This window comes from Epinephelus moara, chromosome 20, assembly GCF_006386435.1.
Source record: "Epinephelus moara isolate mb chromosome 20, YSFRI_EMoa_1.0, whole genome shotgun sequence".
In the NCBI taxonomy this organism is placed as follows: domain Eukaryota; kingdom Metazoa; phylum Chordata; class Actinopteri; order Perciformes; family Serranidae; genus Epinephelus; species Epinephelus moara.
This window is the reverse complement of record NC_065525.1, coordinates 24,776,056-24,800,362: the sequence shown is the minus strand read 5'-3', so window position 1 is coordinate 24,800,362 and position 24,307 is coordinate 24,776,056. Positions and strand designations below refer to the sequence as shown.

The following is a 24,307-nucleotide window of genomic DNA, read 5'->3' as shown; positions in this document are numbered from 1 at the left end:
GGGGTCAGTGTCCTGAGCAGAAGCAGCTGTGCAGGTTACGGGGTCTTTGAACCATTCATCTTTGTCAGTTTAAAACGATTTGAAACTAACACCAGGCCCAAACCGCACTCCTTTAGATTTACATTTCTCATAACGCTGTTCATTTAGCTTCCAATATTTACATACTTGTCTCAGCTTTGGCACATCAGCACTCGGTGGGATTTTAACACTAACTCACAGATTCAGGCTCCTGGCTCTAAAACTGTCAGCTTGACAGTCAACGTTTCCCTTTTCCCAGCGGGCTGAATGTAGGCAGCAACATGCAGAAGCGTAGGAAGAATTTCTGTGTGGGAGTGTGCCTGGTCGAGGGAGAGGGAGCTTCTACGATTGATGACCATTTTGCATTGGACAGCTGCCAAAAAAGCCCAGTCTGAGAAGGAGGGGGCCGCCCTGAATCACAGTCGACTGTTAAATCATGCAGCGATCATTTATAGTTTTTATTGTGGGTTCATCTGTTGCTCTAAGGAAGTGAGACAGAGTTGGTTTCAGGTCCTCTGGGTTTACTATAACACTGAAATTGTGGGTCAAATGGACAATGTTAATATTTTGAACTTTTTGCAGGATCATCTTGATATCGATATGACATGTTTTACCACGGTGATCACTGTCACAGGGTTAAATCCACGTTTAATCTGTTGACACAGACGGGACTCACGTGGATTTTTTTGTTTTACTAGAGCAAAATACTACAACTTTTTTCTCTTGTTCTCATGTGTTTAAGATTTCAAAAGGTATCTTTCCATTCTTTCCATTTTTTGTTTATGCATATGAACTAAAATGGTATCTTAATATGATTTAAGTTGTAGTGAATAACATTGATCATCTTGTTAAAATGCAATGTTCTGCTGGGAAACCTTGGGTCCTGGCATTCACCCGGTTGCCACTTGACAAGCTTCACCCACCCAAACACCGCTGCAGTCCAACATCCCCTCATGGCAACGATGCTCCCCAACGGCAATGACCTTTCCAGTAGGACAATCTGCCATGCCCACACCGCACACACTGCTCAGGAATGGCCCGAGGAACGTGACAGAGAGTTCAAGGTGTCGAACCGGCCTCCAAATTCCCCAGATCCCAATCCGATCGAGCATCTGTGAGACATGTCAGTGCCCCAGAGGTCCTGTGTCCATGCCTCGACAGGTCAGAGCCAAGTCCAATCCATGGTGGGGCCTCTGACCTGTCGAGGCATGGATACAGGACCTCTGGGGGTGTCTTGTTGTGTCTTGCACCAGGACGCTGGTGGCGGATCCTTTGTGTCCTGTAGGTTGTGAGGTGGGGTATCAGCGCATCCCTCGGATGCTTGATTGGATTGGGATCTGGGGAATTTAGAGGCCAGGCCGATGCCTTGAGCTTTTTATCACGTTTCTTGAGCCACACCTGAGCAGTTTTTGTGGTGTGGCATGGTCCTGCTGGAGGGGCACTGCCATCAGGGAGTGCTGTTGCCATGGGGGGGTACTTGTTCTGCAATGGTGTGTGGGTGGGTGGCAAGTGGCATCCAAATGGATGCCAGGACCCACAGTTTCACAGTCACCTGTGAGTGGTTTTAATGTTGCAGCTGATCCGTGTACATTCTCAGTAATATTGTATTTAGTAACTAGTAACTTTAGCATTTAGTATCTCATTTAACAAGTCAAACAAGACATGAAAGAAATGCTATTAAGGGCTATTATTTAGGGTACTTAGGGCTGCAGGTAATGATTATTTTCATTATTAATTAATCTGCCATTAATTTTCTTGATTCATTGATTAGAAATATTAAGTCCAAGGTGACTGTCTGAGCAACAGTCCAAAATTAAAAAAATGTGGTTTATAGAATATAAAATAGACAAAATAGCAAACCCTTACATTGGAGAAGCCACAGCTGGGGAAATATTTGGCATTTTTGCTTGTAAAATGAGTAATTACTTCTGGTCTAATAACAATAACCCTATAAACCATCTTGCATGTCACTGTGGTGTTTTGACAAGTCTTGAAACGTTCAGTTTACATTCACATTTCACAGTTCATCAATTACCAGCTCATCCCCATAACCTTTACACGTCCTCATGCTGCTGCTGCCGTTTCCAAAACTGAGCAAACAGCTGTGCAGAAAACCTCCCAGCATTTACACAAGATTTGTTTATCACCCTGTGCAGTTCCACCCCATCATCACCACATTATGTGGTTATATTACATCATAACCGCCGCAGTACCTCATCCCAGACATGCTGACAACATGATAATCCAATAATAAAGGTTGGAAACATCCTGCGCAAACATCCCAGGCTCTGTTACAACTTCACCAAAGGGCTGGTAAAGAGCAAGAGCTGCAATGATAAGTCGATTCACTGATAACCTGTGCAACAGATTTGATCTGCAGCTATTTTGATAATTGATTAATTGTTTAAAGGGACATTTTTATGTGAATGTCCAAATGTAATCAACTAAAGCAAAATTCCTCAGCGCATGCTGTATTGAGCAAGAAAGCCGAGTTCTCCTGTTCGTGGAGCAAGTGACTACATTAACCAGGATGCATTGTGCACGAGCTTCTGACACACATTTCCTGCACAGTCAAGGCAGCCACAGCCTCTACCTGCTGCACTGCCTCGGCTCAAATAAATACGGCTGAATATCCAAGTCAGCCAAACACTGTAAAATGTATCCTCATCTAAAACATCTTCTGCACTCATATTTTGGGATGGCATTTTTTGCTGTTGGAGATGTAGCTAGTTTGCAATACAAGCAAAGTGAACGAGGAAGTTCTGTTACTGAGCGTTAGTGGAGCTTGGCCGCAGACTAGAAATCCAGCCTGTAGTTCCTCCTGCATTCAACTACATCACTGTCACATCAAATGACGACACTGGATGGAGGAAGAAAAACAGAGTTTGCAGCTGAGCTTTCTCAGCCAATGTGTGCACATGAATTTATTGCTTCCAGGCTGGATATCAACATATATATATATCCCTTTAGGGTATACACAGATTGCTTTGCCCATGGTCCACCTTTACAAATCGACAGGAGGCAGGTTAATAAAAAAACATTAATGATATTTGGTATTTTTCGTTATTTACAGATATGCAATGATGATTGCTGGGTAAGAAGTATGTTGATATTATCCAATGTCAAGTCACTGTTCATGTGATGAGATGATAGCCTGCACTAGGATCCATCATAATAGCGTGCACTGGGGCTCATCATAACTACCTTACATCATTGAGTGTCTGACAGAATTATGAAAAAAGTAACCCTACAGAGAAATGAAACATTTTTCTTGACCTTTTGCCGATCCGGTCTGCTTTAGTCTTGTTCAAGGAGAAGTCTTGTATTACAGTAAAACCTCACCCACTTGTCCACATTGGCAAAAATCAGCTAAATATTCAGCCATGATACTGAAAATCTTTTAGATAACACTAAAATACACTTTCTGTACTCCAACACAACAAACTCTTCCTGGCACTCCTCTCTCCAACTATAACCAACTTTTTCATCGTTGTTTTTTCCTGATCAAATGACCTCTTAAAAGATTTTGGAATGGGACTTCTACATGAGCGAGATTTGATCACAATGACACACAGACCAGCAGAAGGTTACAAAAAATGTTTCATTTCTCTGTAGGGTCCTTTCCATAATGTTGTCAGGCACCTCTAATAACAATGAGATCGTGTCAGTGGCAAAAAAAACAAGACGTTTTAATGGACGTAAATTGACGCTGCACCTAAGGATTACATTGCAGCCTGCTTTGCTCTGTCAATACTGGACCAATGTCAAAAACTGCTGTCTTCAGTAGCTACTTTGACACAAACCCATGGAAAAATAGGGCCCAGGTTGAACAAAAAAGCCTAAGTAATGGAGATACTCAGGGGTAATTTGATGTCCTTTAAAATACAATTCACAGCTAGACTTTATGGCTGGAGAATATCTAACAGATAATCCAAAATATTCATGTTGGCCATATTTCCCTGATGACGTAGCTCAGGGCTGTCCAACTCTTTTTAAGGGGACCTAATTAGATACAAATACATACAATACAGATGGGTCAAATTCAACTGTTTTTCAAAGCCACTGTCTTTTAATGAAAAAATATTCAACTTTTCATTGCTCCTGAAACCATTGCTGTCGACTGGATGATTCTTTGCTGTGGCCATGTAAACAAGTAAACAAATGGCTACTTAGCATGATGTGTCTGCTGCTAGGTAACAGTTTGTTTGCTTGTTTACCGTCTGTTTATGACAACCCTACTTGGTGCATTTCTGCAAACTCTATGATACTCCTGCATTTGTGAGATCAGTGGAAAAAATGTGAGGTGAACTTGCTTGATTATCTAGTATTGTGTGACAGGTGACATATAGTATATTTGGAGAGACAAGCTTGTTTAAAATCAATGTCGCTGTTGTTTAAAATCAGTCCGTGGGCCACGGCCCTGACATAGCCGATAAATTGATAATCAGAATATTTGCCAAATCATTTTCTGTTGACTGAATTATTGGTTTATCCACGAGCCTCAGCTAGTTTCAGTTCCAAAATAATCCCCAGCTGCAGTCCTGAGGCTCAACAAACATGCAAATCAGCACCACAGACATAATCCCTGCAGGTTTATTGTGAGGAAATTATACATCAGAAAATGGCACTGAGTCAGTTTAAAAACCACACACACTCAAACACACTCACACAAGGGGCCCCACAGGACTACTGTAGTGATTTCTCAAGTCAGAGGCAAGTTAAGCAGACTTGTGATGCTGCTACACAGCGCCTCTAGGGCCGTGCATGTGCTGACAGAGGAGGAGAGTAGTAGAGAGGGAGGTGGGAGCGCAGAGACAGAGAGCAGTCATTGTGCGTGAAGGACCATGACAGTCCGGAGCGGCAGGAGTTAGAGGAGAAGAAGAAGAAGCAGGAGCAGACTGTAAACAGGACTCTCACCTGCAGCTGAAAGCCACAAAACCTCGCGACGGAAACATGCTATGTGACAGAGATTTGCGCGCGCGTGGTTCACTTGTGCCTTTGCAAACACCTTCAGGGAGTTCACATGTTCCTGCGCGTCGACGACGAGGCAATGTTTAGGCGCAGACTACCGGCAGAGCCCCGCGGAGAGTTTGGACGTGTGTTTCGCAGCTTGTCACATGTATGAAGACAAATTACTCAGCACAGAGAAACAGCGACAAGGAGCACCGCGAATGTAGTCTTCAAAGAAGGGGGAAGCGAAACACTGTACCTGCCAGTGTCTCCCTGCGGTCATCCTCCTCCTCCTGCGCGCGTGTGTGAGTGTTTCGGTTTCTCGCAGTGCTGTGTGGGTAAAGTAAGGAGAGGATGCAGGTGAAGAAGCACCGGGACTCGGACCGGAGCGGCGGGAACATGCTGGAAGGAGATGGCCTCCGCAAAAACTCCTCATGCTTCTCAAATATCAAGATATTCTTGATATCGGAATGCGCCCTCATGTTGGCTCAGGGCACCGTCGGAGCATACCTGGTGAGTGCAACACAAGCCGAGCTCACACAGTTATGAGAGCCTGCTACTGTGGGTCACACTCACACTTGTGTTGTCTTTGCATTTTGGGGTTTATATGCTGCTCTTCATGCTTATGGACTGAATAACATGTAACAGAGCAGTGACAGGATGTGGAGACCTCTCTGTCCTGCACAGTAAAGTCCAGCCTGCAGGACAGATTTCATGCTGCTCAACTGTTTGTTATAGTTGATGGAAACATAAAGCTGCATGTGTTTAATTTATCTTTAATGTATCACAAATCAAACTGAGCCCCTTTTCTTTATATCCAAACATGCATCAGTAACTACAGGGTGACCTGACAGCTCTGCTCAGCATCAATAATGTTGTCTTATCATATTTAGGAAGTCTGTAATTGGCTAATTTTACCCAAAATGTCATTCAAGGTCAAGGATTCCCCCTCCCATCCCTCTTCCTTCCTGTTCCTTTTTTTTTTTTTTTTTAAAGTTTACTCACTCTTTCAGTTTTACTATTAATCATAACAACGGTGGTATAACTAACACGGTTTTAAATACGTCCTCTCTTCTTATAAAACCTCCAAATGTGTATTCTTGTGATGCGGTTGCAAAGGAAACATCAAAACACAGGCAGATCTGAACTCGTGCAGGCACTCTAATATAGATTTTGTGGGACAAAAGCTCCCTGAAGTGCTCCAAAATATTCCTCAAAGTGTCCCAGAGGAGCTCGGCAGCCTCAGGCAACCACTGTGAACATTTAGTTTTGACATCAGCTATGTTTATTCTCCCAGAATCGCACTGTTTCCTCGGCTCGCCGGCAATTAATAGACTAAACCCCGAATGCCTTGGCCATATTTGGAGTGGAACATCTTATCTTCTCTGTTAGTGGACCTGCTGGGCATCAAGCATCCCGCAGCTCAGAGCAGCGACAGCAAGCGCGGTGGTGCAACTCAGAGTCAGTTAGGAGGATATCCTAAAGAGGACTTCCTCTTTCGTCGTTCGTTTGTGATAAAAACGGGCATCACACGTGTTCTGCTTTCGGTGGCACATTGGTTTTAGACACCTGTCCAAACAGTTGGGACAATAAACCAGGTGAGGCTCGGAGTCATTAACTCACAAAAACACACAAGGCTCTCTGGCCTACTTTAGCCGATCAACACAATAGAGCTAATTTACATGGAGCTTTATTTACAAGCTGCAGGCAGGACATTAGGTAACTGGTTCGGTGACAATCTGGTGAATTGGTGTCGACCTGCATGAGCTCCTGTGGTATGTCTGATTGGATGATGGGACTTAAGAGCGCTCGCTGGCAGTGAAGGGACAAAACTCAACTATCATGGCCCCCTTTGCTTTCTGTGAGCTGCTTACTGTACAAGACACTTAGCAGCATGCTGGGTGTCCTGATTTAGCAGCACGACTGCAAGTGAGCACAGTCGACGTGCACAGGCTAATACCACAGACCTACAGATCTGAGTGTAGCTGTTTCTCAGTCGTCAGAAATTCACTTTTGTGTAAGTGACAGTCACTTAACAGCCTCATGTGATTAAAAGTTTAGATCTGAGGTAAATTAATTAATGAGCAATTCCTTTCATTAGTGGATGACTTGATCTGATGGACGTCAGGGCTGCTAATGGCAACTTTCATTCATGATTAATCTGGGGATTCTTTTGACTAATCGATTCGTCATTTTGTCTCTAAAAAAAGGGCGGGAAATTCCAATCAGTACTTTCCAGAGCCAAGGTGATGTCTTCAAAAGGGCTGCAACTAATGAGTATTTCCATTATCGACTAAGGTGCCTATTTTCACGATTACGGGTCAGTGATTAATCTTTTAGTCTTTTTTTTTGTTTGTTTTTTTTTTGTTTTAATTGCGATAAGTGCCCAAGTGACATCTTTAATTTAATTTTTCTGTCCAAACAACAGTCCAAAACCTAAAGACTCTTTTTTTACTATCATAAATGACAAAAAGCAGCAAATTCTCACATATAAGAAGCTTGCAACAGCATGTGTTTGACATTTTTGCTTGAATAATCACTTAAACTATCAATTGAACTTATCAGTGTAGTTGACGATTAGTTTTTTTCCAATTATATAATCGATTAATTGAGTAATCGCTGCAGCTGTAGTCTTAAAATGTCTTTTTTTGTCTAACCAAAAGTCCATAACCCAAAGTTATTCACTTTACTACATATATGACAAAGAGAGGCAGAAATATTGAGACAGTTTAGCATTTTTTCTTTAGTTTTACTTGACGAATTACTAAAATTATTGATCGACTATCACTCAATCAAGTGGTTGTTTCACTGCACGGTTGATTCGTCATCGTATTCACGGCAGGTCTAACACGAGAGCTCAGTACTATGATTGATGGGAACTTATCATGTAGTTATAAAGTTTTATAATTAAATAGTTGTATTTAGAGCTTAAAAGATTAGTCGAGGGACAGAAAACTAATCTGCAGCTATTTTGATAATTGATTATTTGTTTTAGTAATTTTTCAAGCCAAAAGAGCCAAATGTTCCCTGGTTGCACCATGGGCGTTTTTCACTAATTTCAGACATGTCAAATCATGCATCAGTAATAAAAATAGTCATTGGTTGGAGCTCTAGTTGTGCAGAGTTAGAGGTTTACTGATCCCAGAACCATCATTCAATTGATTCAATCAGGTTCTACACATTTACACAGTACCAAAGCTACAGTGACAGATGTATTGTTCCCACTTTTCCACAGTAGTGTCATCAGGTTTTAATTGCAGTTGATACTATTAAGCTCTTGGAAACTCCCATTTCCCACTTCCCACTTCTGTGTATGCAACACCTGAGGCTCCAAGCTCAGTTATAGTAACACCTCCCTGATAAGAAACAACTCTGACACTTCGGGGCTCGAGCTGCAAAGTGCAGCTTACACCTGAACCTGCATTGTGTTCGTCTCAGCTGAGCAGACGTGTCAGACTGCGGTCGCACTGAATCAGCTGAGCGCTGGAAGGAGGTAGAAGCCCTCTGATTGTTTAACAGAACATTACTCTCATTTTAAAACCATATTACGTATCAGTGTTATAGCTGTGTTCCTATAAAGCACATTTATTTGTGCATATATCACTTATTTAACCATTTTATTTATTCATTGATCAGATTTATGCAGAGATGTCAAAAAAATTCAAGTTAATGTACGGACATAAATCAAAACATTCATCACCCAGGTAATTTATTAGCACGCGGTCAGCCTTGGGGCCTTTTTCATTAAAGAGCACACAGGTGTAGCCATTAACAGAGTACCTGACGTCAGGTGCCCTTTAGAAATAAGTTAAAGTTTAAAAATGCAAAGTGCTTTTAAAATGCAGACAGATTCTTGACTGTATGTGAGGCTTGTTTCCTGCACACGCATGCATGAACTGAACAAAAGGTAAAAGTGTAAACTTTGCTCATTTGCTCAAAAAAAAGGATGAAAGATAGCTTAAAAAGTATAAAGTACACTCTATAGATTGGGACTGCACAATATGAGGACAATATGTGATAATGGTAAATATCGCGATAATGATATTAGTGGCAATAAATTAAACAGATATTAAAGTGTACTCAGTTCTTTCATATATTCATATTTACTCGGTTCTTAAGGAGCTGCATTATTAATTCATGGACAAACTAAAACCTACACTGTACTTTTTCTACCACTTGAAAACTTTACTGTTGAGTTCTTTAATCGCCAACACCTATCTGCTCTCAGCATTCAGGAGCTACACTATTCTTACAACCCGAGGCGTCCTTCTCAAACCAGTCGGACATTTTTCTCTAAGAGGCAATTAACGTTCTTTTGCGTTTCAACTGGTATGTTGTTTACGGACTGACTGTCATGTCATCAGTGAAGTAAACAAACCTGCGCTCTACTCATGCGAAGACAGACACAGCAAGCACAGAGCAAAGTCTTAGAAAATAGAGCACACATAGTGAAGCTGCACTTTTAGAGCATGTAACTTTTTACTGGCCCTGGTCATTTGACAGTCCTCATCGTTGGACCCCACTAATGGCGAGGGCTCTGACTGATAAGCCACAGAGTTGACAGAATGCCACTTACCAAACAAAAAGTAGGGTTGTAAACTTCAGGTTGGTTGGTTGATTAGTTGGTTGTTATGCTCTTAACCGACCAAATTCTCATTGGTCGGACAGTCGTTGATGTTACTTTGATAAGGCCATGTCTCCACCACAGCCTTTCTTTTCCCAGTTGACGTTGTTCAGCACCTCTGTGACGGTTAGTCTTCAAGGTATTTGTCCCGCTCCTTTTCCACTGTTGTTGGACGGCTGGTGATCGCGACGAGCGCAGCGTTTTACCCAAAGTTAAACGTTTTCCAACTTTCATTTTTAATCAGGAAAACGTATAAATAATTACAGAAAACAGTCAGTGTTGTATTTTATCACTATGGATTTATTTTACTAGGTCTCAAAAACAAAAAATACCCACCACAGTTCAAAGCTGGATTATAAAACTTCTGAAAGCAATAACATTACACCGAAGGCCCTGCTGGAGCAGAAGGATGGTAAACGTTAGCTTCTGGGCTAAAAATAGTACATCTCTCTTGTATGTAGCGTGCGATATCTAATGTTTGTAACCTTATGTTGTATATGACATCATTAACCCTAGAGTTACCTTCTACCGTGTCCAGTTTGTTTAGTAGTGAGACAGACTCACACGCACAGATAAAATTACAATGGAGATCACATTTATATTTCACTCGAGGCATTCCACTTTCCCGAACACAAGAGTTTACTTGCCCTGGAAAGGTGCTAATGTTGAGCTCTGTGACAGGAAAAAGAAAAACGCTTGGTGGACACAGTGTTACCAGGTAGAGTGCATTGTGGCGATTTAGTTAATCTAAAGATAACGTGCTGATCTTTTCCCCCATCGACCAATTGATTGGTTGAAGAGAAGGTCTAATATCGGTCGACCAAGATTTTCTTTGGTTCAACACAGCCTTACAAAATAGTGCCTACAGAGAGAGAATGTAGTTTAATATGTCACTGTTACTATATTGAAAGTGCGATATCAGTCCTTGGCAATGCAAGTTGCAGCAGTATAACATCAAACTGTATACTGACAGTTATCATACCATGTACATTTTCTTATCTACAGTATTGGGGAAAAAAAACATTTGGAGATCTCACCTGTGCACACGCAACTCCTTTCCTCCTTCACTGCCTGTCAGACTCATACTGTTGCAACCTTAGTGATGTGTTCATTGAACAAGTTGACACTGCAATGATGATAAAAAAAAAGTTATGCAGCCCCACCATAGATGTAGCTTATTTTAGACACCAATAAAAGCGACTCTTTAGAATAGCTCATTCAGAGCAGTTAAAGTACCTTTAGTTAACCTTCAGTCAACCTCAGTAGGTCACACCTCATAAAACCGAATGTAAATGGTTCTAAATAGCCGAGGCTTCTCTTATAAACAGCTGCTGTGCCTTCACAAATAGCACCATTTCAGCACTTTCACGTCACTGCTAAACCTGAATGTGTTGAAGCGAATGTCAGCATTTAGCTGCTTTTTGCTGCTTGCTGATAATACAGACTCTGTCAGTGCATCCTGAAGGAAAAAAGTCTGTGGAAGTCGGGATTCCTCGTGCTCAGTCAAGACTTGTTCTTCTGTGAGGTAATGGGCTGTCGCACAACGTGATGAGGTTTGTTTTGTTGCCATGCAACAGATTAAACATTTCCACAGTTTGAGTAATCTGGAGAAAATGTGGCTGTAACCACTGACCAGTACGCAATCCACTCGATTTTTCCTATATAATTTATTCCGGCGGTAATCCTCCTGGAAGGCTGCCTGTTTAACTCAGAGTGGAAGTGCATAAACATGTTGAACCTGGAGACGAGGGCTTAACTCATCCAGAGTGTTTGAGCTGAGAGCAGGAGCTTTCAGTAACTCCACTCGCTCAGGCCTTCTGTAACAGGATGGGATGTGACTGGATGATGGCTTTGCTCTTTCTGCTTAACTTTGTTGCCGCATCACTGTCTGTGTAGAGCCAACGCTACAGTGTCAACAGGTTGTTGGGGCCTGGCATCCTTTCTAAGAGCTGGATGAGACAATGTTGTGATCGCATAACAGCCGGGCGGAGCCAGCCAGGCGTAAAGGCAGCCTGTCCGGTATGTTTGCATTCTGTGAGAAAGAGTCACCCGAGGGCCAGAGATGTCATGACTCAGTCTGAAGTTTTCTATCCACTCAACGTCACCGAAAGGACTCCGGCACGAACCGCTCCCAACAATCATCCTCCCGGTGCTTTGATGTGTAGTGAAGGAGTCACTGCAGCTGTGTTCACAGCAGCTGCAAGAGTGACCTGCTGTCACGTCTGCTTCGTAAAAGTCACACAGGATGACTTTTTTCATCTCTAATGACGAAGCACACAGGCTGTACAGTGTGACATCTCCTCATCTACTGGCCTGTTAAATCAAGTCTCAAAGGGGACTGAGTGTAGAGGACGGTGATAAAAGCAAAGTGTGTGATCTGGGTGATAAATGTTTGGATAGCAAATGATCATATTTTAATAAAAGGTGTCAGTAGGTTTATTCAGCACAGATTTAAGTATCATAGGATAAAGTCAAAAACTGAAAACTCTACAGCATCCACTTCCTGTTCATTACTGATTCAGTGCCAGATTTGGTGCATAGATGGCAATGTGTCTGGTTGTTTAGGAGACGTATTGGAAACAAAAAGAAAACACAGAGTGTTTAAACTGTCTCTGACGTCAATCGTAAATGATACATGCTGAATGCATCAGAATGAGGGACCAAAAAAATTCCCACAAATACATTTTTGCTCTATATATTATATTTTACACTTTAAAGACAATCTATTACTGATTTTTGCCAATTTTCAACCAGCTTTGTATCATAACTGTGGGTAGTATGTGTAAATGAACTGTGGTAAACTTCCCTCCATCTAACCATTGACAAGATCTGCCACCAGATCCAAGAACTAAAGATTGGACTTCCGCATTTTCGAATACCCACCACCTAGATCACAAAGAGTAGAAAACAGATCAAGAGAGACCCGCCAATCTCTTTCTGTCTCAAACAGGCCCCCAGGAAGTGCACCGGGCTTTGAAGCCAATTTTCATAGTGGCCAAACAGTGTAATTACACCGTCACATGATGTCCTGTGGCCAAAAAATACTTTCTCCCATGGACATACATGGCGAAAGAGACGTCTGTAAATCAGTTGATAAATTCCATTGAGCATCACAACCCTGGTGAAATGACTCGTTTTACTATCGGGATTAGATCCTTTCAATCCGATAAGATTCGGAAAGTTTGGAAGAGTCGCACGATTAAATCATGTTATCCCCATTCAAGTTAGCGTGCTTGGCCACTTCTGATAGAAATCTCTAGTGTGCTTGCTTTATGGGCCGGTGTCAGGAAGTGGTATCGGTCATCCGGGTAGTTTTACACGTGGCGTCATGTGCCACTGAGCACTTTAGTACAAATGAACTGGGTCCTGTCTTCCAAGCTCTTTTACATCGATGGTCTCAAACTCAGATCAAACTGTAAAACCAGGCAATGCTGATCCAATATAAACCAAAATTATGTCATTGCGTCGCCTTTTTCTCACCTAAAATGTCTTCGGAAACATCTTTTAGTTTACTGCGAGTGTATTGCAAGATCGTTTGTTACCAGCTGGCCACCATATTGTTTCTGAAGAAAACTGGCATTATGGCACTACCAGTGGGAGCATTTATTGGTACGTTGCAGCGCAGTGTAATCTGGTAGTTGTAGGGTTTCCACCTCTTGAGCAATAGCAAATCTAACAGCCTTTTTTCTCTAGTCATGTACCACCAATTTCAAAAGCATTCGTGTCAGCATAGTTTTACGAAATGACCATCTTTCCTGCAGTGAAATACTTATGCAATATGTAGCGTGATTCTCAATGTCTAAACTGTGTCTAGACAAAAGATAGAAGTCAAAAAGACAAAGAGAGTACTCACTGTTCACCTCCACATTAAGGTCTAAAGCACTAACCCTCCTGGAGCTTTAAAGGTCATTCCCTTGTTCCAACATATTTTGGTCCAATCCAAATCAACTCTGTACATTAAATTGGCATAATGGAGCATTTCATGGAAACATTTTCCGACAGCAAAACCACAAGTTGATTCATCGCGCAGTGAAGTTTATTTCAGAAAGGGATGTTTGTGTTGGCAGGATCCTTTTTTCTTTTTTTTTTCTTTTTTTTAGAGCTCAGTCAAAACTCTTTAACCAGAGCCCGTTGGGGAAATGGAAAATTGTGATGCCCTTTCAAGGACAGTTTGGGACAGATCTGAAAATAGCTTCATAACTGTTTAAATGTGATGCTGTGGTTCACATGGCACAGAGAGGCTGTTCCCACATGAGCATACACAGCCATTCTCTGCTTTACAACACATTATCATGGAGTCTTTGACTTTGAAATACCATGAGAAACTTCACGTCCTCACTGACACAATGAAAATAAATATTGTCTTACATTACCGAAACTACGGTTAGCAAACAGAACTGGGCTTTACAACTGTTTTGCTGCGCTTGCTTCAGCTGGAAGTTGCTGGTAGGCTCCAGCTCTTGTGTGGATGACAGCTGGTGAAAGAGAGAGGGAAGCTTGTGATGAGCTGCTCTCGGTGAAGCTAAATGTTGCTGTGCCCGGCTAATCAGAAACAGAGGCCTGTTTCCAGGGAGGAGCCACAGTGTGGAACATCTGAACAGCTTGTTATTCAGGATATTCCAGTGGAAGGGTGCAGTTTAAAAGTGATGATGAAAAAATGAATGATTTCTATCAGAATACAGGCCCCATTTACATATGATCTGTATCTGGATGATGACATCTGATCCACAGGCCTTTGCATTTACACCTGGCTGAGATCTGATCAAATGTGAACTGGCCAGTTTGATCACAATGTATTCTGTGTGCATTTAGATCATGAGTTTTATTTCATGTAGATAGTACATCCAGATACAGATTGCATGTTAATGCCAGGCGTAAGTGGAGTCATAGGTACGTTCACATTACAAGCAACAGATCTGATTTTTTCAGAGTAGTGTGGATAAGACAAATCACATGGAATCTGATATTTTTGCTTCTGATGTGGGCCACTTTGATATGAGGTCCTAAATCAGATAAATTACTTTTTTCTTGCTTCCGTGTCAGTGATAGCTGCGGTCATTACCTTTTTAGGTATGTACTTCCATCAGTCCGTCCCATTCTTGTGAACATGATGAACTGATTAGATTTTGGTTGGCAAAGGTCAAGCTCGCTGTGATCTTGCATCTGTCTCATTCTCAGGAACATGATATCACAAGGAGGCCTTGAGGGAGTTTTCTCAAATTGGGTGCAAACCTCCACCTGGACTAAAGAATGAATTGATCTGGTGGAATTTGGTGGTCAAAGGTCAAGGTCACTGTGACCTCACATAACATGTTTTTGGCCATAACTCAAAGATTCATCCGCTAATTGTGAAGAAATTTCACAAAAATGTCTAATAGGATAAAATGAAGATGTGATGACATTTTATATCCGAAAGGTCAAAGGTCAACTTCAGTGTGACATCATAATGTTCTGCAAAAACACTTGTCTGGCCACTACACAAGGCGTTTCTCAATACCAAGTACGCCAGGTTCGGACTTGCACACTTGGGAGTTCAGACTTGGCAAGTTTGAAGGACGGCTGCCATTGCCCGCTGATCTGTAAGAAATGCATTCTGGGATACCTGACTGTCAAAAGTCCACCTCCCGATGCATCCCCGATGAAATGGGCATAGCAAGTTCACATCCTGGCATTTGGACTGTACTTGGCTGGATGCGGACTTTGAATTGGAACAGTACTTGGGCTGCGACTGATGACGTTTCACAAGTCCGCAAGAACACAGTACAGGCAAGAACGCAGATTTAGAAACACCTTCAGTGTCATCACTCAGCAGCAGAAGGGGAAACATTGGGTCAGATGCTGAACTATTGACTCTAAACTTGGGTGCCTACTTTGAAACTGTGCTGATTGTATAGATCTTATGTGCTGCTAGGGGGAGGATGTGTGTGAAGCATCAATGTTTTCACAGACATGGATGTAAACTGTAACTGCAACTTGACTGGTGTGTGGAAGCATACAACCACGAGGGGGTAAATTTAGTTTTGCAGTGCGACCTCAATCTGAACAGTCATATCAGAAGTCATGCAGTCATGCAACTTTAACGTCCTGACAGATGGGTCAAGTAAGACTAAGTGTCTTGTGGAGAAGCGCTGACCAATGTAGTTTAAAGTAGTGCTTGACATCCTGGAATTTTTGATGTGTCTGTTTGAGTGAATCCATTCACGTCACATTCCCAACAGTCCTGTCTCGGACTCCACATCCACAGACACCTCTTTGTAGAATTAGCAGCCATGGCTCCACAAAAAAAAAAACATAATTAAAAATGTAGCCAACCACAATATCTGCATTGACCGCTGCAAGGAAACTACTGCTGCGCTAGTGTGAGCTTTGCACTGGGGACAGCTGTTGGAGTCTGCATGGCCGCATACACACAGTGGCAGAGCTAGCTGTTTGCATCACATTGGTAACGTTACCTAAGAGAACCGATTTTACAACAGATTCAAGCTGTTGTATTGTCGGTGTGCCTTTGTTGGGATGGTTTAACAGCTCGGTGTCTGATGTTAACTGCTGCTGCTGTGTTAGCTTGAAAGAAGAGCAGCTCTGGAGTTGGTCCCTGCGTCGAACCTGTTTAACAGCACCAACAGAGCTTGCTGATCCGGCGAGGAGGAGGGCAGTCCAGGTCAGCTACCACCACAAAAATGATCTAATTCTGTGGGAAACACTGAACTGTAAACGCTGACATCAGTGGCTTCAATGTTTTCTTCCATACGACAGCGTGCTGTGTGTGATGTGTTTTTTTTGTTTGTTTGTTTGTTTTTTTTGTGTGCATGCTGGTCAGATCAGGACTGTGACCAGTTGACACTGGAATCTGACATTGGCCACATGTTAAAAACAATGCAAACAGACAAATAAAAAAGAGTTACTTTTAGAGTTAAAATGCTTATAATACACTGATTAATCATACAATGAATTTTCTCTTTCACTTGCTGACATTAAACTCCCAAATCCTTGGTTTTGTATTTGTGCTACATTTTTGCTCCACTCAGCATCATTCCCATCACCCTGGTTTGATTTTGTGTCTTGCTGTTTTCAGGTGAGTGTGCTGACCACCCTGGAGCGGCGGTTCAACCTGCAAAGTGCTGACGTAGGAGTGATAGCCAGCAGCTTTGAGATAGGCAACCTGGCTCTGATCCTGTTTGTCAGCTACTTTGGGGCCAAAGCACATAGGCCTCGACTTATCGGCTGTGGGGGCATCGTCATGGCGCTCGGCGCCCTTCTCTCAGCTCTGCCTGAGTTTCTAACTAATCAGTATGAGATTGGGGAAATGTGGAGGACTGATGCGGGTCGGGATGTTTGCTCCAACACCAGCAGCAAGGAAGCTGAGCAGGCTGAAAACGCAGTGTGCAACAACAGGGCCAACACCAACATGATGTACCTGCTGCTGATCGGAGCCCAGGTCCTGCTGGGGATTGGAGCCACACCAGTGCAGCCCCTGGGGGTGTCCTACATCGATGATCACGTGAAGAAGAAAGACTCATCTCTCTATATAGGTGAGCCGCATCAGAAAACTGTGTTAAAAATGGAGATTGTATCTAATCTGCTGGAAAAAAAAGGGGTAAAAAATCTAAGCCAGATTGCCAGAGGTGCTGAAGGGAGAATTTTTGGCTGAATTAAATCACTGTTCAAGATAAGCAGTGTTCAAGGAAACAGATGATTATCACACTGGAAATTAAAAATCTATTTGCTGCAGCACACTGATTTCCCAAGGCAACTAAAACCGGTACAGCGGAAAGACAGCCACGAACGTGTTTGTTCATCAGGTGCAATGTTTGCACTCTTTGAGTCAACACAGTATACGAGTGCGCTTTTGCTACACACCATATCCCTTTGTTGGAAGCACAGGCCTGCTCACGTGAGTGCCAGGTGAGCAGATCTTGGAGCTTTTTAATCTCCATTACAGCCGTTTCAGTGGCAAAGAGGCCAGATGCGGGTTAAATGTCTTTGCTTCGCTCAATCCTCTCTCAAAGGCGAGATGCTGCTGATGTGGCTTCTTTGAGGTTTAAAGGTGCATTCAAAGTGCTTTCTGTGCAAAATTCTGAATACACAATGGCTGTTTAGGGATATGTATTTGCTGTGATATGTATATTTTGCTATTTCAGTATGCAGAAGGTCGCTTTAATGCTTGGCTCATTAAGATATGGAGGATTTTCACTTCTGTAGCTTTTTTTCTGTGGAGCCATGTCAGAGATTTACAGGAAGAACCACCCAATGAAATATGTTAGAGTGCTTATAAATTCTGCATATTATTGGAAACGGACTTATACGCTTTCTTGCCAAGAGTTAGATGAGAGGATTGATACCACCCTCATGTCTGTTCAGTAAATAAATAGCTGAAGTCACTGTTGGGTCATTGTTACCAACTCTTTTCCAATGACAGACGCTAGCACTAGCTCCAGAAGTCGCTAAAAGTTGCCAGATGAAGTCATACACTCATTTGCATATTGGTAACTCCAGTGTCCATTAATAGAAGCATTCAAGTTTTGCTTAGACTCAATAGAAAAATCTTCAACAAAATATTAGAATAGCATAAGATCAGTGGTGCTTATACCATAGTTAGCCACTGCCTTGTACAGCTGAACTCCCATGGCGAGCACCACTACAGCTACTCTGAGCAGCTTGTGTGGCAATGAATTGATGGTCTGTATAAGTTGTTAAATTTGTTGCAGGTAGTTGTTTAAAAATAAAGTCGCTAAGGGGTTTGAATTGAGCAAGAAATCTGGCAAGTTGGCAACACTCGGTTAGCTTAGCTTAGCAAAGACTGAAACAAAGTGAACAGTTAGCCTGCTCTGTCCAAAGCTGCTAAAATCTGCTAACCAGCATCTCTACTGCTGGCTAATTAACACATTTGATCGTGTGTGTTTAATCTGTATAAAAAACAAAGCATAATAATAACAAATAACAACTTTTACGAAGGTTATGTACTGGAATATTTCTTGGCTGGGAGCAGTCTTCATGCTAAGTTAAACTAACTTGCTGCTGGCTCTACATATCTACCGCACAGACGCTTGAAGATATCAATCTCCTCATCAAGCATTTGGCAAGAAAGCAGATAAGTGTTTAAAATGTCAAAGTGTTCCTGTAAAGTTAAAGAGTAACGTTCACAGCCTAACAAGAGCAGAGGTCTTGTTTTAACACTGGGGAGGACACATGAAATTAAGGGTTTGTGAGTCCTCTGCAAGAAAATTTAAGCATCAAACCCTTAATTTTCATTGTGGTCAATTTTTTATGCTTTTCTGGCTTTCATCAATTTATAATAGGGCTGCACAATATGCAAAATGGTCACTTTGTGATTGAGTGTACAGATATTGCAATTGAGATGAATCGTGATTTTAATGATGATAATAATAATAATGATTTTAATTTTAATTTCATTTTCACCAAAATGAATATAAAAATGATGGATGATGTGATTTTTGATGGGCTCTGTACCAAACAAGCATGTTTCCTTACATCTGGAATATGATTTGTAGGCCGGGGCATCTCTGTAGCACCATCAAGCCTCATTTATAAGTATATGTTGTGACACATTTTACCTTTATAAAAAATTGCACCTCCTGGGATTTGGATATTGCACTTTGCCATACTGTGATTACAATAAATTTTGATTAATTATTCAGCCAAGTTCTCTGCTACTGCCATGCACATGTTCTAAATATTAAGGGGGGACATGTCCCCTGCATCCCCCCCCCCAAAATCTACACCTCTGCGTTCTTGCACAGTAAACCTTTTCGCTTTAGTTTTGCTGGTCAGCAGAGAAGTTAGTTGTGACACCACAGCCACAAATCCACGTAATAATAGTATGTTTCTTTGTTTTGACGGGGACCTGCCTGTTTGTTGTCCAGACTGCCACATCAGCCTTTGATGGAGTAGATGAGATGTGTCTGCATAGTGTGTGCTGTTTGTTATCAGCGTGGAGCAGAGACAATGAGAGCCTGAATAGAGGATGAGTTCAGGCTGGCACTCGCCCCGTTTTCTGATACAGCTGTGTGGCTGCCTTTTGTCACTCAAATACAGATGTGACCTGCGAACAAAGGCAGCAGTGTGCTCCCTGTAATCTCAAGCCCAAAGCTGATTTTCTTAATTGCCGGTCATTGTGTTTATTTGTCCCTGAACATGAGCTGTTTTTACAAAAAGCACCTTTCAGCTTTGTTTGAAACAATAAAGAGCCTGAAAGAAGTGCCACAAACGGCTTTGACATTTTGGCACCACTGCGGCGGCTTGTTCGCAGTCTACGGTGGGAAGTGGACTGCAAGTGATTGAAGTTTGGCAGGCGCATGGGAGGCAAGATTTGGTTCTGTCCTCCTCTGATAAGCTGCAAGGAGAGTTGGAGGAAAAACAAGCGGTGAGCAGCGAGGAACAATGTGGTATTGAGTCGCGCTCAGCTGATCGTCCTAATCCTTCTGCTGCAGGCATGTCATGTGCCCCCAGCTGCATGAATGGAGTAGATTGTCTGAAATTCTGTGAGATTTCCTTTCACATACTCATAATGTATTTGGATTATTCATCAGTTTACGTCAACAAGTTCACATTGTTACAGCAGCGATAGAACGTTTTGTTACGAAATGCCAAATATTTGCTTATTTCCTGTAAGTTTTGCTCAAGTTCTGCAGTCTTTGGTTTCAGTCTCATATTTCATTTTTACTTCACTATGAGCACAACTGCTGAGCCCCACAATATCACGCAGTTATCTAACATAAGATATCTAAATGTAACTTAATGCGACACTTCTGAAACATGACAGTGACTATAACCATCGCTGGTGTTATTTTGTCTTTGCAGACAGATAGTGCAGAAGGTTTTGAAGGGGATTTTTTCATGTGGTTTAAGGAAGCCACTGAAGAGAAATTAGAGAGAAAAACACCTTTTGAATCTGAGACCAGAAACCCTTACCTGACATGTGTTTCATGACAGCTGCAGACGGATGTACGAGCTGTACAAGCACATAAAGTAAAGATTCCTCTGGGCTCTCATTTCACACTACAAGTGTGTGTCTACGTGCTGTGTGGTGTGTAAAATCTTTCACAGCTTTAAGTGTTGAAACTTTTTCACACACTCACTGGGAGAGAGTTGAAAGCAAAGCATTCACTTCACTTAAATTCTTTAATTCACTAAAATTATCTCATATCACATCATTTTAAATTCAGCAAAAGGCTTCTTGATTCATGATATGTGACACCAAGTGTAATTGAAACTGTTATTTTTCCCACCGCAACTGTCGTCTGCTGCTGTTGTCAGTACACATTTTCGCCTGGTGATGTGTTATTGTTAAAATTAGAGCTTGAGCCAAATGGCCAGGTGGAAAGTGTGTGCCTTCGGCAGAGGCAAGACCCGCCCTTTAAGAGTATGGCGGTGCAGGGAGAGCAGAGCTGAGAGGCCTGGAGAAGAGCCATAATTACAGAGTGAGGCAGGAATGCCAACCAGCCAGCCATGAGGTGGGTCTGAGTGGGCCGGGACGCACATGCATACCACACAGGCCTGTGAAAAACAACTCCTCCAGAGGCTCCGGCTGCCTGCTTTTACTGTGTATACTGCAGCAGACACGGCTTACTCCTGTTTAAACAGCTGTAAAACACACTCAGGCAAAGTTGGCTGTGACTTCTTAGAGCTTTTTGTCTCTGTCTGCTTCAGATATGTTCACTGTCATTGTTAAGATTCTTTTAGAAGCTTGTACTGCTATGTGCTGTACGTGTTCTTCTTAAAAGGAAGCACTTGGGGGTTCTTAGGTAACCAGATTGAATGCCGTCGCCAAGCGGAGTCAAAGATAAACTCTCGTATTTTATGGCATGGTGTTGTTTTGGTTTGTTTCCCGAGTCGAGACGTGGGCACTCATCTCTGGCCAAAGGAAATAAATATGATTGGACAGATTGCGTCAACAGGATCTCTATTCCCACTGCTCTATGACCTTTCAAATCCACTGCTAATTCTGGCTCTTCCCACAGGACCCCTGACTGCATAAATATACTGTACAGGGCACACAGAGAAGAGTTTAGAGCCGGCCTCGTCTATCCTACAGCACAAACTCCACCCAGAAGCTTTTAAACAGCCTCATGAAACTATAATGTACAGAGTGTGGTGCCTGTGGTGCAGAGCATATATGGGCAGACTGAAATTATTACTTAATGAATTCATCGATGTCATACGTTTTTATGCAAAATCCCACACATTTGGACATGTGGTATCACTCGTTGCATAATAAATATAAGAAATGTATGATCAGATTCAAAAGTGCTGATGGAGGACGGGCTGAAAATGCAGTTTTCTAATGCAGCTTCTTTTACTGATGTCTTGCTGAAGTTGTTAATGAAGAAGTTTGAAGTTGAAATTGCATGTTTTGCAGCTAAAACGTTTATTGTTACCGTTATCATTTAGCGTTAGCATGCTAATATGCTCACAATTCCAACGTTAACATGCGAATTTTTAGCAAGTCCCTTTTACCCTCTGAGTTTAGCACGCTAAAATGCCAACATTTGGTAGTTATCACTCCACAATGCCCTTGGGTCTCCATGTCTCCAATAGGGCTGTCGCCATAACTGCAGTATTGCAATACTGCAACCACTACAACTACTATGTTCTTTTTTTTTTTTTTTTTTTCATGGCAGCGCCACATAGGTTACACTACACGACGCTATGCTATGCTACCACTTGTCACTGCCACTTTTTACCAAGCCATCCAAATACAGTTGAGGAAGGGCAGGACAAATACCATAAATAACAACCGTCACATTGTTGAACAACAACAATGGAAGAAAAATGGATAATGAACCAGCGGGTCCGTTCTCTCTTCCTTCATTCATCAACCTTCCCTTCATCCCGAGCAGGTAGACCTTTCCAAAGCCAGACCCTGCTCACTCCCAATCTATTCTTTGAGTGTCACTGCGTTTGTAGTGACCTTCACAGGTGACTACAGGGCCTACAAGTTTCTGACTTAGTTTGAGCAGGTTACTTTTGTTAGGGTAGTCACAAAAGGAGGGAGTAGGGAGTGGTTTGGGAAAAGCTCATACTCAACCTTGTGCTGACATTTTGCCCTTCGTGGATATTCTGTGTCATAACAACCAGATGCAACCAAAGTGTCTTAGCTGAAGAAATGTTGCACTCGTCATTGCGCCTCATTGGTCCCCTGTTTTCTGGATTGACAAAGAACCAGTATTCTATGTTTTTAAACTTCATTTTCGTCATTTAAAAATCAACATTATCCCTAATAATAGCCAAACAATGAAGCTTGTTTATAAAGCACTAAACTCAGGATGAATGAGGCAATTTGCAAGACAAAGAAAAATGGCGGTAACACCCCTGTCAAGCTGTTGAGCCACCCTTAATAACTGCAGGGGAAAGTCATTCACTGCAACAGCCCTATTCTCCAATGTCTTTGCATAGGCTTTACCCAATCACATTAGCTCATTTTAAACTGTATCAGCATAAAGCAGCAATGTCACTGCTCTGCCATTGACTGCCATTCACAGTACACAAAAAGAACCACTGACTTTGAACAAACCACATCAGCTTTTTAATGAATGTCTCCACCTTGTCTACAAATAAAGACACATCTTGTGACGCACTTTGGCTTGCTGGACGAATGATCAAACAAACATCCCTTGGGAAAAAGTGCAGAGCTAATGGGAGTTTAGCTGGCTAGTTAGCTGGTCAGTTGTGGCACCAGGCTCCCAGGAACGGTGCTCAGCCTTGCATCCAATTTTTCCCAGTGGCCACTTGAGGTACTGCAGCAAAAAAAAATTCCCTGCAACCCCAAAAGCTTCTTCCCCACAGGCCACCTTTGTAAAATAGATGTCTGTAAAACTGTTGACAGGACACCTCAAGTGGCAAACAAGGTCAATTATGACTCTTTTTATTATGAGTTTCAATCCATGGAGGTTTTATATTTGTAAAACTTTCCTCAAGCCAAGTAAAGCACTCTAAAAATCCATGACGTCATCACAATGTGTAGTCTTTTAGCCAAGCAGGAAGTCGCAGGCAGCAGGGGAGCAACTCTCACTGGAATGATTGGCATCTGGTATCTAGGTATTATTATAAATCTATGTGTGACACACTGAACAGCTCAGAAACGTAGCTGCCACTGTCAGTCAGCGTCAGTTTGTTTAGATGCTAAACATTGTGGCCTTTGTTCTTCAATAGCACCGCTAACGAAACCTTTATGACTTTTAACTTTGACTTTGTGTGTTTACATTGTGTCTCAGTGTTTAGCTCTCAAGCTAATGTGTACACCAGCCCACCCAGTCAGAGGCTTGATGCTGAAGAGCATTTTGGATGTTTCCCCAAAGGACTTTTTTCTTCATTTCAATAATAGATACACATCAACAGTAGAGTTTAAAACCACTTTCACATGGTTTTTGATTGCATAGAGCCAGGGGATGACTAATTGTGATTTCAGTTGACTTCATGCACCAATGTCAGATAGCAGTCACAGTTTGGAACAGCAGCACAACAGCCGAGAGTATCGAGTGCAAGCCTGTCAGAGCGACTGCAGCAGACATGCTCTCTCTTTCTCTCTCTCTCTCAGCCAAACTACCAAACTAGGACTGACAGACTGGCTGTGGGGAAACACAAAGGTCCTTTTTCCCCGTTGTGGCCTAAGACAAGATAACCGCCTCTACCTGGAGAGCGACAGCATAAAATAATTTGCCTTTTATATCTCTGTATTTCTCTGCCAACCACTGGTTT

General features: G+C 42.2%; 1 protein-coding gene across 1 annotated transcript in view; it reads left to right on the top strand.

Annotated features, from left to right (window-relative positions):
* The first annotated feature begins 4,815 nt into the window (after positions 1 to 4,815).
* slco3a1a (solute carrier organic anion transporter family member 3A1a) overlaps positions 4,816 to 24,307 on the top strand; it is a 54,342-nt gene continuing 34,850 nt past the window's right edge. Inside the window, exons 1-2 of the mRNA XM_050073892.1 lie at positions 4,816 to 5,481; positions 16,665 to 17,121. Of these exons, the coding sequence (XP_049929849.1) occupies positions 5,323 to 5,481; positions 16,665 to 17,121 (616 nt within the window). The 5' untranslated portion in view covers positions 4,816 to 5,322. The remainder of the gene's footprint in view (positions 5,482 to 16,664; positions 17,122 to 24,307) is intronic.